The following is an 18,093-nucleotide window of genomic DNA, read 5'->3' as shown; positions in this document are numbered from 1 at the left end:
GTTAGAAATCAAGGTTTTACAAGAAAAAATCAGGGGAAAATGCTAATAAATGTACAGACGATAAATATTGAGCCCAAAAATGTATCGTTTATCTGTTACTTATTGAAGTCGATTTAGTAATTATCATGACAGGCCTAGCAGTGGGGATGACTTATTAATCTCTTAACCCCCGCCTTAACGGAGCTCATTTTCTCCAGTTTGGCTTTACCCAAAAGCCTCTTATAAACTATAGGCCAGTGCCTCATTTGAAAGCTAAGACCCACGAAACTAAATGGATCTTTTTCCTTGTGTTTTTGTTGTGTTGTGGTCATTTTTTTGTGACTGTTTTGTTGCGTTTTCGTCACCTTTTTGTTCCTTTTTTATAATGTTTTCGTTAGTTTTTGTTGTGTCAGTCTTGTTTTTGTGTTTTCATCTTGTTTTTGCCACCTTTTTGTTTTTTGCATTTTCATCGTCATTTTTATCTCAGTTTTCATCTTGTTTTGTCGCCATTTTGATGCTTTTTTTTTTCAAGAAGCTTGTATTTGGGTAATGCCAAACAAAATCGGCTCGGTTAAGGTGGGTGTTAAGAGGTTAAACACAAATGAGAAATCAGCGTCATTTGCTACTTCATGGCGCTGCAAAGAACACACTTTGAGCAAAACTGTTTAAAATGTAGAGGTTTATATACAGTAACTCAGGAAGTTCAGAAGGAGAAGAAACAACCAAAGTCGGTAGAACTATTAAGACTATGTGAATTAAGTACTTCAGGCATGATTTGACTTAGATTGAAGCGATTTATCAGTGGTTCCCAACTTCTTTTGGTCTCAGATTCCCTCTTTATCTCCGTGTCACACCCCTTAACTTGAGAGTTGACGTCGTTTGTGTGGAGTTTGTCTGCAGTTCCCCCCATCCAAACAAAACAGGCCCAGAGATCTGGAGATACGTCCCCCAGCGCTGCACTGCGGTCACTCACTGCCCCTGACCGGTTGCCCTGAGGCAGTGAAGGAAGGGTCAGATTTTCCATTACAAAAATCCTTCAAAAACCATAAAATCATAAAAAAGATTACTAGAAATTACTAGCTATATTCAGATGGCATTCAATATCACTTTTTTAATCTGAAGTCATAATTCATTAAGTTCCCCAAGCAAAAAGAATTGATCTACATAAAACAAAACAAACATTAACATCCTTTGTGTTGGTGCCTTAAAGCCGCCCTGAGACAGTGTTGAAAATCATTCTCACGAAGCGCAGCCACAAGGTCAGTATTGATTTCCAAGGGCTAACATGAAATAGTAAAAGAATTCCATTTCGTGGTCCCACATGAGTAAATTCAACGCAGTAGCGATTCTGCCAAGGCCTGGGAGGAATCAAACACTACGGCTGCGCTACAAGGTCCTTCTTATATTAAATATCAAGCCAGAGAATGAAAAATGACTAATGCTCAACATATATTGAAGCCTTAAACGCGCTACAGAATCATATCATCATATTTTCACAGCATTCAGTGTGAGGTGCTTCTCTCCTCGGCGGTGATTGGCGTTTCTCACTGAACAATTGGGTAAATCCGTTTAATCAGCACGTCTGCAGCATCCGAACTGACAAATGCTCCGAAGGCCTGTATCCTGGGAGGTTGCATCATCATTTTTCTCCCCCCCCCCCCAAAAAAAAAGAGGGGAGCTGTTACCGTCTGACAAAGCTGCGGCGGTTTTGCTCCTCTTAGACAAACTACTCTCACACGAGCTACTCGCCATCTTTTCCCTCTTAGAAATTAAATCGCTCGATAAAGAGGCCATTTACATCCTCAGCTGCGCTGTAATGGTGGTAGTATTTCCTCTTAATTAGGACAATCAAAGCTCAAAGGATGATTCAGATATGACAAAACTGACTTCTGTAACCTCCCGCTCAGAGACACTGTAACATTTTGATAAAGGTCTTCGCATGTTCTGTACAATTATTCAAATGCCATGTAATTATTAGTGTCTTGAATCTTACTGAATCCGTTCAATCATTTACCACGATCTTTAACGAAAAGCACAGATCATACGTCTAACATGCCCAACACTGAGATTAGACGAGGATTGAGTCAGGCATTGACATTTGTAAGACTAAAACATTTTGTCATCATGAAATTAGCCAATTAACTGGCATTTGAGTGTGGCGTGATGCACTGTGCCTCTGTGTGATTTATGTTACACAATACAGCTTCAAATCATTCATTTGTGCAGTGACTGAGGCACTTATTAGTCATGATAGTGAAAAATGGCTACAGAATGGCAAGAATACACAATTATTCACGTAACCTCATCATAACCTGATGCCAGAACCAGCCGGGAAATATGAGGTTTTAATTTACAAAGTAAATACATTGCCAGACCATAAACCTTCTGGATTTAACACATTGCTGCTGTCTCGGTTCAGCAACACTATGTGCACAAAGAATGAGATCAGAACATCCTGAATGACCAGGTTATTCCACCTACGGATTCCTTCTTCCCTCATGGCACGGGTATATTCCAAGGTGGCAATACATAATATAGGGAGCATGAGACATCATTTTCACACATGGATTGGGCACAGAGTCCAGATCTTAGCCCCATTTATAATCTTTGGGATGTGCTGGAGAAGGCTTTGAACAGTGGTCACACTCTCCCATCATCAATACAAGATCTTGGTGAAAAATTAACACAACACTGGATATTCTGTCAGTGCAGAAGTTCATTGAAACAATCTCACAGCGAATGAGTGTGGTGACATTTTTCCACTTAGTGTAGTTTGTTGAAAAACTTAAACTTGGCTCTAGGGTTACAAATGAGAAACAAAGAAATGTCGACATTCTTTAGATCTGAAGGACAGCCAGATATCCGGTCTAAACAAACGGTAGTGTCCATTGTTCACTGTGCAGTAAAGAACTGTATATATGTAACCTAATTTGCAGTTCATTTGCAACAAAGAAAATTCAAGTTTGTGAAGCTGTTCACTGACAAAGGCAATACAACCTACTCTGATTCTGATTTAATCTACTTATCGTCTGTAAATTTATGCTGGCTTTGAACTGTGAAACCAAACTTGATTAAAATGTTATGGGTGAAATAGTAAACACTATTTCAAGAGCACATTTTATTAAATCCCTCAGGCCTTTAATCCAGAGGCACTTTATCTTTGTCATGACTGACAGTGCCAGGAAGGGTGTCAATCTTCTGTGCTCACACATTCAGATGCAGACACTGAGCCATATCCAGACACTAACAGCCAATATTCAGAGCCTTATGAAGCAGTGGGCCGTCTGAGCGCAGCACCGGGGGACCAGGTCTCTCCCCAAATGAGGCGCCAATTAGTCCAAATCTATAATTTCCGCTGTGACAACAGAGTCACACAAAGGCACAGCACAGAGCTCACCTTTCATATTGATCATGATAGCGTTCAGTGCCTAAACACCTGAGAATTTCAAATCAAGATTAATGAGCCAATTACCTCCATACAGATTTTATACAAAACCTCCCCTTTGTGTCCACACATGAAATGCACGACAGTAGGCTATATTTTGCTTAAGGCATTTGGGAACAACTCCTGGACAATTTTAGGCCCTGTAAAAGAGCTGTATGTTTTCCCCAAGTGTCGTAATGGTTTGTTCACATTGTGCTCATGCCTCTGCCTTTACTTTCAGACTGACTATTCACGCCGAATGCCCGATGCACCTGGAGGATTTCCCAATGGATGCACACGCCTGTCCCCTGAAGTTTGGAAGTTGTAAGTAAACCAAGTTGAGACTTAGATATAGGTCCCAAGACGCAAAGACAGTGCTTCACTGTAAGCCTTGAAGCTATGCTCTGTAAAGTACACACACAAAAATATGGACAGAACACAGACAACTGTAGTTTTGCTCTGAAAACAATAAACATGATGTGCCTAGTCCCGAGTATCCCAAAGTGGGGTCTGAGGCTGTTCTGGGAAGTGGGGCTCATAGGCAGCTTAGGGGGCCCCAAAGCTTGTTTATAAAACAAGTACATTGCAAATAAAGACACTTCAGGTCCGAGTCACTTTTGTGTAGAACAGGACCAACATGTTTCGACCTCTCTCCAGTCTTCATTGGGGCAGATTGTCTGTTAGTTTATATGTAAATATTACTTTATATGTAATTTTAACCCCTCCTGGAACTTCCACCTTAACGTGGTGGAGGGGTTTGAGAACCTGAATTATCTTGAGAGCTCTGTTGTCGGGGGCTTTGTGCCTCAGGTAGGGTCTCCCATGGCAAACAGGTCCTAGGTGACGGGTCAGACAAAGAGCGGTTCAGAAGCTCCTTATGAGAGACCAACAGGCCCACCACCTGCAGGGGGAGCCATAGGGGGCTGGTGCAATGTGACCCGGCAATGGAAAAAACAGAAGAAAATGGATGGATGGATGGATGGATGGATGGATGGACGGACGGATGGATGGATGGATGGATGGATGGATGGATGGATGGATGGATGGATGGATGGAATTTTAAGGAATAAAAATCATGACCGCAATGCTTTTGCTAAGGTTTTAGTCGTGTTTTGATTCCCACCTTCCAAAATTTGCTAAAAGCCAACTCTTCTCCTCTTTTACGCTCTACTGCCCTGTCTAATAGGACAGGAGGACTAGAACATGAACTCCACTTTATATATATTATATTATTTTCATGTAATTTTATTTGCTCATACTGCAATACAACAGTCCTAGTTTACTGTCAGCATCTAGGTCCAAGCATTTCAACAATCTAAATGTTTTTACAGACGCCTACACCAACAACGAGGTGATTTACCTGTGGACTCAGGGAGACGAGCGGTCGGTGGCGGTGGCGGAGGACGGCTCCAGACTCAACCAGTACGACTTACTGGGACACGTCATTGGCAAAGAGACCATCAGCTCCAGCACAGGTACAGAGAGGCGCTTCATCATCATCAATCATTAAAACACAATTAGCATTTTAAAGCACACGAATCTCTCCAAAAATATCACCTCCTTTTGAAGGTTTTCTGCATAAATGTCTTTCTGAAGTCTCTGTCATTTGGATTTAGACTCTGTTGTTCAGAATTTAGATCTAAATTTAGGCCAACACCCAAATGCTTTACACCACCGCCACATATCCGAGTCTCAGAGCCTTTTTCAATGAATCATACGTACATATTTACATAAAAATCGTGCAACCCTGTATTATGGATTACATATTTATTAGATCTGAATTACTCCTACCGAGAGACGCCTCATAAAGCCTTTTATCTGTCACACTCAATCAAAACAGTGCCGTTAATTCCCCCACCGAGGCTGAAGATTACAGATGTGGAGGATCTGGTATCACAGTATGAACTGCTTGATATGGAGAGACGCCACTAACCAATCGCAATTCAACACAGCAATGTACTTTCTGGCAATGCAGCAAAACTAAATGTCTATAATAATCAGCAACACAAAAGATGTTGTTTTTTTTCCTCCCCTGATTCTGAGCGCTAGGAACAAACGCCTCGGTCATAAGTATGTTGGCCTGTTTTCCCATTGGGAGAGATAACAGAGAGCAGCATGTCTGTGCACTCATGCAGCTACAGAGAAATCGGTCAGACATCCACTGTTGTTTTGTGTTGTTGTTTTTTTTTGCACACTGAACTGAACTGAATCATCAAAAGGATTACCAGACAGCATTGGCCTTTTTTTCACAGGAAGCGCAAAGTGACATGAGCAGCTGTTGAAATAATTGCACCCACAGAGCCCCATAGAGATCATTTTGTTTTGAGCCGATCTTTATTGTACTGGTGCCTCGTGGAGCAAACCTAATGTCAGGAGCTTCAAAAGAACAAGGCCGACTAAAGTCTCAGACAAGTGCGAACATTCCACAGAGGAGTTGAGATGATACCCTTCATAAAAAGAAGTGGCTAACAAAATCTCAGCTTTAGCCGCGTTTTAAACCTGATGGGGTTTTAAGAAAAAGAGCAGAGGGAACAGCGGGACTTTGAGCCAGTTCAGCTCCGGTTAGAATCTGCTCAGGAAAAACAACACCTCGGGGAACGAGCCGCTGTTTTCTCATATCGGAGCGGCGCAGATTACAGGCATGGCAATGAGAGCTGCTGCTGCGCGGCCGTGAACTCTGTCTTTGCGCTTTTGCCGTCAGTGGCCGGATCTGTGCGGGAGGAAAGCCTTCAATATCGAGTGCTCCCAGGGATACAGGGGGAATAAGCAAAGAGGGAACACATCACGCTGCAGATATATTGAACTGGTTATTCAGTCTGAGCCAAAGTTATTAAAAATATTCCCATCGTTTTTGCCCGGAAATCACAAATCATCTCCTTTAGCCTCGGAGATGCGCCTGACATGACAACACGTCTCAAGCTAGAGCCCCTGCACTTATTCTAACAAACGACAGAGCTTCACTTTTTTCCTGGAGTCACACAAGTTTCCCCATTTTGCTTTATATTCCCAGCCGTCCCCGAGCTTCATTAATTAATGTGTCTCTCTGTCTTTCCTTCTTTCCCCCCCTCTGTCTCTCTCAGGAGAATATGTAGTGATGACAACATATTTCCATTTGAAAAGGAAAATTGGCTATTTTGTGATTCAGACCTACCTCCCGTGCATCATGACTGTCATACTGTCTCAGGTCTCCTTCTGGCTAAACAGGGAGTCGGTTCCCGCACGGACTGTATTCGGTGAGTGCTACACTATCCCCTCGTTCAACCCTAACATACTCAATTATTCATTCAACAGGGCCGCTCAATTACAGACTTGAAATTAAACAGACTCGCTGGGCACGTATACAGTGACTCTGAAATGGCTGCTTTGAGAACTGTAAAAGACCATTCACTCACAAACAGATTCTTGGTATTTGTGTACAGTTCCCACCAGCAAAAGTGTTTTCTCAACGTAAATCATCTCTATTGTTTGATCAATTCTCTCCTATCTAAAAATGTAAAGTAGCATTTGTCCACACACATCCATACATCAGGAAAACTCCCCACTATTATACTCTAGAGAGGTACCAGTGTTGTTCGACACAGCTTAACCTATCCAGGCTTTTACTTCATAACGTAAATGCTAATGGGAATTTTTTTTTTAGACCAGGTAAGCGGTACAATGCCCATGATGGTATAATTATTGTTGTTTGTCACGTTCAGTGGTGCACTTGACCGTAGCCTCTCTGTACACTGAATAATAATGTGGAAACGCATTATTATTGAACATGTAATTTATTCACTCCATGCCAAGAACATTGTGTCTGCTTAGATCAGCTTTCACTTATTATAGACAAGACGTGATGTGCCCTTCCTGCTCGTCTCCAGTTTTTTGTTTTGTTTTGCTGCATAAGTTACAGAGTGGCCCCTAACCCCTACTTATCGATGCCTGTGCGATAATTAGCATTACAATAGGGGAGGAAACACACGTGCGGATGAAGGGCCCTTGGATAAGCGGCCCCGCGCATGATAATGAACTGGACTGCCATTTTGAAAGTGAACTTTTCAGTGTTACGCAAAACTCAAGCAGACGTGAACTAACAGCCTTTACTCAGAGTCATATTCTCAGTAAGGGGCTCATTACCGCAGATCTATTATAACACAATGGACAGGACGTTGCCATGGTAATCCATCAGAACTAATAATTAACCATGTGTGGCGACCATATTGTGAGTGTCCATTCTACCCAAGAACTCATGTAAAACTAATAGGAGACACTTTGTTAATTTGACTTTATGTTCGACCATCTCTTCTGTTTTTTTAATTCTGTTCATAAAAGTGAACCTTTCTACTAACTTACCCATACCAGGGGTGGGTAGAGTGTAGGATTTTGACAATATATCAATGTTTCAATATGTCGCTGGACGATACCGATACCTTTTTATTCTGATATTGATACTTTTGATGACATCATGCATATTAATGTGCGACTTAATGCATATTAATGAGGTAGCAGGGCTCTACTAATTTCACAGTCAATAGAGGCCAATAATGATCAAGAATTCAGTCAGAACAGTAGAGGGCAGCGCTACAACTTTAAGAACTTTGGCCAAACACTGTCAAATATGTTACTTTTAATGATAGTTTATATAATTGTAAATAAGATGAATTTCGGGTTGATTTATTCCTTTTGACTGTGACTGTGATTTGTTCTATATTTAAATGCAAATGAAGTGATGTCACTGACAGATCAGTAGACCCAGTCAGTAAGTCAGGGATCAGTTGTTAATTTATTCATTTAAAGGGCCTAGATGCAAGTTGGTCATTTTTATAATCACTACTGCCACCTCAGGTCTTACCTGTAACTATATTACGCTCATGCATGACGGCAATTCAGACCCGAAGTAACACCTTTTTGAGTGACAGTGCAGGATTTTAGAGGCCGTCTGGTGAACAGGTCTGGGCTCATTCTACACACAGGACATTAAACTCTGTATAGTCCCTTTAAGAAAAAGGGGTACAAAGCACATGGAAACAAATGTATATGATGAATAATATGTAGTATGTTAAAATAAAAGTTGAAAATCGCATATTTCCAAAAATCAGGATGTATATTATTCATGTGCAATATATCGATTATCGCAGTATCGGCGTATCGTGAGATCGTTTTCGTGAGCCTTGTATTGCGTATCATATCGAATTGTGAGGTACCTAGAGCTGCCCACCCCTAGTAGAGTGTCCCAAATATTTACTCATGTAAGAGTAGTGTTACTTAAAGATAATTTTACTCAAGTAGAAGTAAAATGTAGTGGCCCAAATATTTACTCAGTATGAAACAGAAACCAAAAAAAAATGTTGGCGATTAAAAGTTTAATTCATGTTTCAGTAGTGGCATAAATTATGAGACCCATACAATTATGTGAACATTTCTATATATTAGAAAGAAAATACCATAAAATATATAAAAAGAACTCATCATGAAAAAATTATGAAAACAAACCTATTTTACGTGTCAATGTGAAGATTTGTTACTCAGTGTCAGGAGTTACTATATTGTTTTCTCAAGTAAGAGTACAGATACCTCTTCTAAATTTACTCAAGTAGAAGTAAAAAGTACTCTATGAAAAACGACTTACAAAAGTACAGTTACTTCAAAAAGGTACGACAAATCTGAAAGAAATTAGAGACCGACTCAGTAGTGATGGGGTTGATGTTTATGTTCACATTAAAATTATGTCCTGTCAAACACAGATGGACTTTCCAGTTTTATCAGGACTCCAAGAGTCTTTTTTCACTTGTCTCTGTTTTTACCTTACTTTCAGTTTGAATTCGGTGAATCAGACAGACGCAGGATGGCCGCCACATTTGCCATTTCAAAGTTTTATTATAGATCTGCGCTCCCTCAAAAGGTTGGCTACAATCATCAAAAATAGAAAGGGCAGCAACAACAAATCAGATTAATTGCAACTTTCAAATAATCAATGACTAATTTAGTTTTCGATAGAGTCACGACCTGTATTAACTGGATAATTATAAGCATAACTCTTCCCGGTGAGCACCCGCAAATGCAAAGGCTTTATGACACAAAAGTCGTTTATCAGGCAGAATCATCCCCAAAGCTTCGTAACAGCAAACTTCATTTCTTTTCTATTTTGTATATTGACAGCGAGGGGGTGCAAGGGGGAGGGAGGAAGTGTAAGCCCTTTTAGGTCAATAAAGCATTTTCTAACCAACAAAGTGCACAATAATGATCAAGATGTGTGATTATAACCAAATACCGCATAGCCACTATTAAAGACTTCAGTTTAATTTTAATTTTAATCTGTATTTAAAAATTGAAGAAGCAGTAAAAATAATCACTAGTCAAATACTGAAGTTGCAGCCCGACAAATAAATGACTTGAAGTATATATACCTTCCTCTTTTGTCTGAGACTCAGCTCAGCTCTGTGGCCTCAAATTGTCTCCGCTTTTCTAAATATATCCTGGCTGAACCAAAGCTTCATTTTATCTGTTCCGCATAATGTCACCCACAAAAAGAAATCTATAGTGTCACATAGAGAGGAAATAGATCCCATCAATCTCTTTCTTAATCGCTGACCTTCACCAAAGAGTCAACCTTGTGCTTCTACAGCAAAATAAAAATGTGTATTATTTTTAGCCTACATTGAGACGAATTGACATATAAGGTGATTGCTTTTCTATGGTCAGTTGGGTAACGGTATCACTCATGTGTTCACTGACAGAGTATGAAGGCCACAGAGCGTAATGAGCTTGGACATTTTGGCATTCATTCTCGAGAGACTCATTTTCAGACTAATTAATTTGGGCCATTGGGGCTTTGTCACTTGTTCTTTGATATCTGTGTTGCTATCCAGGTGTTCACTGTCCTCTATCTCTGCATGAAACTTGTCAAATGGTCTTTTTTACCACTGTTTGTGAATTTCCAACTGTAAATGCATACAAAAACATCTGTTGTCTTATTTTATTGTAGAGATTTGTGTTCTTGATAAAGCTTCCTCAAGTTGGAAGTTGTTGATTGGGGAAAAAGTAAAAAAAAAAAAGTGTGAAAAATCTCTACAATGAAGTGATTTGTTATTGAATGTTCTGTATTCTGCTGTGCTTTATGTTCTTCTATTCCCCGTACTGATCTTCTGATTTCATCCTCAGGGGTCACCACTGTCCTAACCATGACCACCCTGAGCATCAGTGCTAGAAACTCCCTCCCTAAAGTGGCCTATGCCACGGCCATGGACTGGTTCATGGCTGTGTGCTATGCCTTTGTCTTCTCTGCATTGATTGAGTTTGCAACAGTCAACTACTTCACCAAGCGCAGCTGGGCATGGGATGGGAAAAGAGAGGGCATGGAAATTAGGGTAAGTCACTCTATTTCAAATTATTCTGCAATATCAATCAACACGAAGACACGCAACACAGGCTATTTATTTATTTATTTTGTAAATAAATTCAGCAGCAAACTCTCTGATTTGCTTTAATCCATAGACGAGCTGGTTAATGCAGAAACTTGAACCTTCTGGAGCAGCTACTGAGAAAACATGTCATAGTGATTTAAAAAAAGCACATTGACCTTGTCTGCACACCGTACACTCATATGACCAGACACTGCCCATAACTCTGCCTGATGATGACTCATATTTTTTGATGTTTCTTAAAGCCACAGGAAAGAGATTTGACAACATTTGAAAAAGAGGCAAGTCTTCCTCGTTAAGTCCTTTATAAGTTTAATGCTAATGTGTCTGAGAACAAGGGCAGGTTTAAGTTTGAGGCACAGTCCCGAACCAAAGTGTAAACAGATAAACTCCCACAGGCACAAACCCATTATAGCCAGCCCTTTATGAAGTGTGTTTTTCAAAGAGGAGATTTTGGGGGTGGTATTTAATCATTTTGAAATATATTGAATATTTTAAAATAGAGACATCTGGGCCATTTGTATCTGTAATAATCTCAAAACAAGCAGAAGGGAGTTTTTGCACTCAAACTGGGACATGCTGATGCCGGGGTCTCTGGCTCCCCAAACGGAAACTGAGATGAAATCGCATAAATAAATCCTGACCTGACAAGCTCTCAGAACAATCTCAGCGTGGAAGTTTGCCAATATTCCTGTGATGCTACGACTGATCTTGTCAAATGAAACAGATTAGGGAGATAAGATGATAAACAATGAGGTGAGAGACGGCCCCCATGGCAAAAAGCTGAAATGACTCCAGGCCTGTGACAAAAAAAGAAAAAAAAGCACGGAAAATAAGGTAGGTCCGGCTCGAGAAAGTGGGACACAGTACGTCACACTTGAGAATATCCCCCGAGTCGCAATAACCTGACTATGACGGTCAAACACAATCCATGATTTTTATCATTCAACCACTCATGCTGCTCTTTTAATCTGTTCCGCCCAAAACACTCCATTTACTTTCTTTTTATTGTTTAGTATATTTTCACTCGCTGTGCTAAAGTTACCACCTATAGGGTTTACTCTGATTACCGTAGAAGCATGTGTTAATTGCATAACACGATACAAAAATTGGCGACGCACAGGCAGAGTACGAAGGAACATTTTACATTATTTTTCATCCATTTAGCTATTTAGTCCCATTGATCTTCTTTTCAGAGCAACACAAGGTACACTCAGGACAACAATTAATTGCTGTTAACTGGAGTGTAACCATATCGTATTTCTCAGGCCTATAATGGGCTAATGCTCCATGGCAAATACAATAAAGAACAAAAATTAAATTTTCAGGAGGGGTCTTTTGGGTATTGTGCTGTCATATTTTTCACTGAAACCAATTTAAGCGTCCTCCATTCGTTCCTCCTCTTCCCGGGTGAATGAGACTGGGTTATTGGAGCTGTTTCATCCATGCCAACTCTTATTCGCTACAGAGTCCATCCCTTTTGCTGCATCACAGCATGCCAACAATCTGTATTTTGTGACTAACATAAGCTAGAACACACTTTTACAGCTTGACATTTTATGCTGAGTGATTGACTGACCTGAAATCGGCAGGCGCACAACGTCTCAGTCCATGAGGGAAATTTGCAGTTACACAGTGCCATAGTGAGGCAATTTTGGTTTTTGCTTTTTTCTTCTCTTTTGATGCGTCATTTTAATGGGCCGAGCTGAGCATACAGTTGTCATAATAGTTAAAAAACTAGAAAAGGGTCACTGTGGGAGACAAGTTTTTACCATTAAACTCTGCTACACTGAATATAGCTTAATATACCATGATTCTGTGAGCGGGAAATTAAGAGAAGCAGTCATATTTTTCAAAGAATTTACATCTTACCTATGTCTTTCTGAAAATATCTTACAGTATTCATAGGCAGGAAGGCAGAGCCAGCAGCGAAAGAGCCCACCTCTTTCTACTCATGAGCAGAAATGAAAAGACAAGTCAATGGGAACTCATTTACTTTAGGGCTTAAGAAGTTTCCAAACCATTTTTTCCCCATCTCTTAACGATTTAGCTTGACAAACGATGAAGCTAATTAGCTTTTCCTTCTGCGATGAAGGTGTGCTTATTATAGAAATTAGCTGGTGGGGAGTTTGGTAAGATTAAAAGCCTTATATTCTTGGCACTGCAAGACACATGATTGTACACCACAGTGTTAGGTATTATGTGCTGCTTTCATCGCTGAGCTGACTAATGCCAGGGTTCAGATGTATTATCATGTGGATTCACACCTGCAGAACAAGGCATAGAGTGAAATACAGAGACAAAGCAGATGAGAAAATACAAAGACAGGAGTAAATTAATGCAACAAAGAGGAGAAAGAATTGTTACATACTCCACACAGCAGACAATAAAGATCTGACAGCTGACAGGCAACATCTGGACAGTTTGGCTAAAGTTTAATAGACAAATAAAGGAACTTGGTAATAATCTAACGCATAAATCCACTTCATTTTAAACCGTTTCCAAATTCCATAGGGAAACATGGATTGTCCTTTAACAACAAAGATTCAACATTTTATTTGAGAAAAGAAATCACTCATGCAGGGGACTGAAGCCTTTAGGGGCCGCATGATCGAGGCCATATAAAACATTCTACTAGTCGTGGTCTTTTTTCTGCTGACACAAGCCAGTCAGTGATGGAAAGGGGGCGAGATGGTGCAAGATGAGCAGAATCGATATGTTGGGAAAGTGCGTGGTTATAAAGGGGGTATCAGTGACTGCCATGACACTGATCGACTGGAGACTTAGCTCCTCAGGCAGCCCCAGGCTCACTATTCCTGTGCTTAGTTTAAAAAAAAAAAAAACGACTGTCAGGGATCTTTGTAACGACGCCACAAGAGAAGGTATTTTTTTGCAGTGAAGCATGAAGGATCACCTTATCTGGATATCCACTCTTTGTTTTAAACACTATATTTCTTGTCACGTTTGTGCACAGTCACCAAAAGCTTGACTACTGCTCACTAACCCCACTGTGATGCCTACCTCTAACAACCTGTTTGCATAAATGGCACTGCTTATGTTTAAGGCATTCATCACATGCACTGCCACATGTGCTTCTAACTGTGAGTGTCTGTGGACTTTAGTGAACATTAGGTCATGGATGTGTTTGGGGGTGTCTGTCTTTAGATCATCAGTAGAGAATGTCGTGATTATTAAAATCAGGAAGGGACAGGTGAATTATAAGGAAGATGAAAGACGAGAGCAGAAGCTTGGCCCTGAACAAAAGTCAAACAAGGGGCTGTGAAAGTGAAGCACTTTGGAGCATGACTCACAAAGCTTTAAGTTTGGACATGGCCACTGTGGGGGATGCACACTGCATGCCACACCAGAAAGTAAAACTCTGCCTGGTGATCAATCTTGGTGCCCTACTTCTTCTCCTCACATTGCAGTGCAAACTCAGAGGCTGACAGGTTCTTCTGCTGGAGCAAGTTTGGCTGGGAGCACCAATTTAGCAAATAAGATTGCGTGTGCCCTACTATTACAATATGAGAGACAGTATAATTATTTCCCTGTGGTAGTGAGGGGAGGACACTTCCTCCAGTTAGTGTTATCACACACAGCCTTTGTGTTGTTTGTTCAGTCTCAGGTGGTGTCTGCACAGGCCTGGCTGCTCCCATTGATCCCGTTTGTCAGACATGTTTACAGCCAATGTTGTTATTCTGTTTCAAATCCTGCTCTGTGCTGCAACTGTTAGCACTATCAGGTGCCAGGCTCTGCACTTAGACAATACATTTAATTCTACTTCCTTGCTATGAACTTTTTATCTTGACCCTTTTCTCCAATCCATAATTGTACTGTATATGAAGCAGAATGAAACTGACAGTGATAGTAGTGTATAAGTTGGGTCAATATAATATACCTGGTAAACTTTTTTTCTTTTCTACTTTTCTTTTCAGGAACCGTTTCAGGCTAACATGGCCAGGATTAAAGATATGGTTAGGCTTTTGTTTTGTTCTTGTGTGTGTCGTGTCTCGTGGTGTTGCTTCTATTTCCTCTTTATGAGTTCAAATGGAAGTATAGTGAAGACTGGTCCCACAGCTCCTCACACCCTTTACTTTACTGCTCTCTTTTTTCCAGAGACGAGAATCTGCGGTTTTGACCAAAAAAGCAAACAACACCTTCAACATTGTAGGAACGACCTACGCACTCAAGGACCAAGGTTTGACGACCATTTCCAAGAGCGCCACGGGAGCATCAGCCAAACACTTCTTTAAAGGAATGGAAGACCCTTACACAGAGGCAAAAAAGTCCTACAACCGAGTCAGCATAGTGGACAAAATCTCACGCATAATCTTCCCAGTTCTTTTTTTTGTCTTTAATCTAGGCTACTGGGCCACATATGTTAACAGAAAACCAGCTATTATGAAGGCTAACAACCTAAACGGAATCTGACCAATCCCAAACGACAGTGTGGGTCAAAAGATAGAGTTTGCAGGAGGCCAAGTTCATCCCATTTTACCGTGTGTGCGTGAGCGTTCAAGGACGTGTGCTTGGGTGTTTAATACTTCTCTTTTCTTACGGATTTGATATTTTGCACGTCCATGTAGATGGAAATGTTAGCATACACTGGATACACAAGGACACAGCACATTCTCATGCCACTGGGTTTGTGTAGCATTTATTACTTTGCTCTAGGCTCTGGTCCAGTCATGGTAGTTAATTTACAAGTGTTTTTTGCAGTAACACATCGCTTGCTGTTTTATGGATTAGTCAACTTGTATTTCAACTATGTTTTGACTTGTTTGCACAATGCTTGTAATAAGTTTCAGCAAGCATGCAGTCAAAGTCTACTGTAGCTCATTATCACCAATAAGGTTATAAGACATCCATCCACTTAACATGCATCCACTCACACAAAGGACACTGACGCATCAGAGAATGCCAGAGAGCCCTGGCAGCTTTACGTGCATTAATAGCCAGGGGCAGCCTGTATGGTCCCATAGAACCATTATTAATAATCATCAGTGTCAGGCCTCCAGCTCACACTGAATCACAACAGCCCAAATGCAGTTTCTTCTGGAATTGGTTTCATGTCCCATGAGCGTGCATGTACATTTTCTAGTCCAGTGATTTTTATTGTTTTAACTGGCTGAGTATGTTCAACGACAGAGAGTGCCTTGGTGAATACTACAGACACACACTATAAAAACAGCTTTGACTCATTACAAGACACACAAATGCACAAAGGTCTGTTTGTATATACCCTGTAAATATGCGCTGGTGTCGACTGACTCAGTGTCTATGGTCAAGCTCCACACGTCCAAGGCCTTTAGGCACAGGAACCAAGAGTAAAATGACCCATTAAAGTGACAGGTTAACAGACCTCTGTCTGTGAGAAGATGGGAAGAGGCGATTTAAAGGATCTTTAGGAACCATCATGTTGTGTTGTCTTATAAACCTATCATTACCTCAAGTCAACTATCAACCCATTGAGACTCGAGTGAAATGGAGCAAGTTTCACCGGAAACCCCAAATTGCAGTAAAACAACTTAAAAAGTGGTATTTACTGATAGACAGGCACTTTCCCTTAAATCCCCTTTATTTGATTTTTTAATCATTATGTAATTTGGTTGTACCTTCCCTGTGTGTGCTTTTCTGTGGTCTTTGACTACCATATCCCACAGTGCGTTCTCCAGTATCAGACAGGAGACGGCATGCCCACTTCAAATAGAAGAACTGTTATCACAGAGTTCAGTTTGATTTCACATTGGAAAGTCTACTTTGTGTTTGTATTTTCTAAACAATGTGATTGTTTTAATGCTGTTTATAATTCCTTTTTTCATTTAATCATATTATGTTTGACCCCCTCCCACAGTACATGCTATTGACTGTATGAGTAGTAAGCATAGATTATTGTATGAACAGTGTCGTAGCCAGACTAAAGTTGTGTGAATAACCTGACCATGTACTATGTATCAGTCATAGGTTAATGCATGACAATCTGTGCGTATATGTCTGCAGCCTCCAGTAATGCTGTTTGTCACACTGACTATGGCTTAGTACCAATGTGTGTGTACCCCATCACTCTCTCTCACCCTGACATCAGCAGCATTGCCATCAACACGCATCTGCAAAGGGCCGGTGCATATTGATGTTATGCAAATTTATGGCTGGCACAAAGATCTGAAAGTGTTTTACCCTCATTTGGCTTTACACAGATTTAAGCAAAGGTCTAGTGTAGTGCATAAACACCCGCTGTGCTGGCTGTGTGCCCGTGTCTCCTTAGCACCACCCCAGGCCAGTTGTCATGTGGGATACGTAAAAAAAAAAAAGAAAGAAACTGACGTTTTATTTATTTAAACAAAGCCACTTCTTAAAGTGTCTTCTGCACAGTTTTAATATATTTGAAAACAAGGTGACTGATCACACTGTGCAAATTTCTCTATTCCTCACTTGCCACACAACAGAAACGTAAAATGTTCAAAACATAATTGAATGTACAGTATATACTTACTATATGTCCTTTCCGTATTGGTCCAAAGTGAAGATATGCAGAGCATGAGGAATATCATTTAGTGTCTGTGGATGACAAACAGAGGGATAACACTTTCAACACCACCTTCTGTTGTGTGTCAAATGAATGTAATTGTCAAAAAAGGCAAACATCAGGGTAAGAAAAGGCGAAAATATTAGTTTCATTACAGATGTGGTAAATTCAAAGGAACACTTCAATGGTGTATATTTAGTTAGCTTAAATGCATTTGTTTAATGTTGTTTCCATCATTCATTTTTTAAAGGGTCAGAGTGAGCCTCAGCAAAAATGTGCCATCCAATAGAATACAGTATATTGAGAGTATAAGTAAGTATATTTATGCTATACAGTATAGCATTACATATTCTATGTTTTGTACAACATACAGTAACCTGTACAGCAAAGATGCAAATCTCCTGAGGAGTAAATGCAAAAATACTAAAGTTCAGAAGTTATTTAAGATAATAATATCGACAGCTTCACAGAATAGTGTAAGTTGTGAATTGTAGATATTGTGAATTTACTCAAATTGTTTAAGTAAATATGAAAATGTCATGTGATTTATTTTTACATAAGATCATTTCTGCTGTCTTACATTAAGCTCTGTAACACTTGGTGTTATGGTATTCGTAAATGTTCAGTAGAGATAACATTCATGGAGCGGAACCTTGTGGACCCTTACTGTGAATGAACAGCATCGGCACCGGAGTTGTGCACTGTTTTCTCATTCGCGAATTTCACTGCATGTCTATATGCATTGAGAGATCAAAGGCTTC

At 40.2% G+C, this 18,093-nt stretch overlaps 1 protein-coding gene across 3 annotated transcripts in view; it reads left to right on the top strand.

Moving 5' to 3' along the window:
- The window catches only part of gabra3 (gamma-aminobutyric acid type A receptor subunit alpha3), an 86,194-nt gene extending 69,069 nt beyond the window's left edge, over window positions 1-17,125 (top strand). Inside the window, exons 6-12 of one of the 3 annotated variants that reach the window (XM_079566159.1) lie at window positions 3,645-3,727; window positions 4,735-4,878; window positions 6,484-6,636; window positions 10,547-10,752; window positions 11,052-11,087; window positions 14,742-14,780; window positions 14,923-17,125. In XM_079566159.1, coding sequence (XP_079422285.1) covers window positions 3,645-3,727; window positions 4,735-4,878; window positions 6,484-6,636; window positions 10,547-10,752; window positions 11,052-11,087; window positions 14,742-14,780; window positions 14,923-15,237 — 976 coding nt within the window. In that variant the 3' untranslated portion in view covers window positions 15,238-17,125. The remainder of the gene's footprint in view (window positions 1-3,644; window positions 3,728-4,734; window positions 4,879-6,483; window positions 6,637-10,546; window positions 10,753-11,051; window positions 11,088-14,741; window positions 14,781-14,922) is intronic. The other 2 variants (XM_079566160.1, XM_079566161.1) reach the window with 2 other exon arrangements.
- The last annotated feature ends 968 nt before the right edge of the window (window positions 17,126-18,093 follow it).

The sequence above is a fragment of the Gobius niger genome (assembly GCF_951799975.1).
Source record: "Gobius niger genome assembly, chromosome: 11".
NCBI classification, from domain to species: Eukaryota; Metazoa; Chordata; class Actinopteri; order Gobiiformes; family Gobiidae; genus Gobius; species Gobius niger.
This window is presented reverse-complemented; position numbering and strand designations above follow the sequence as displayed.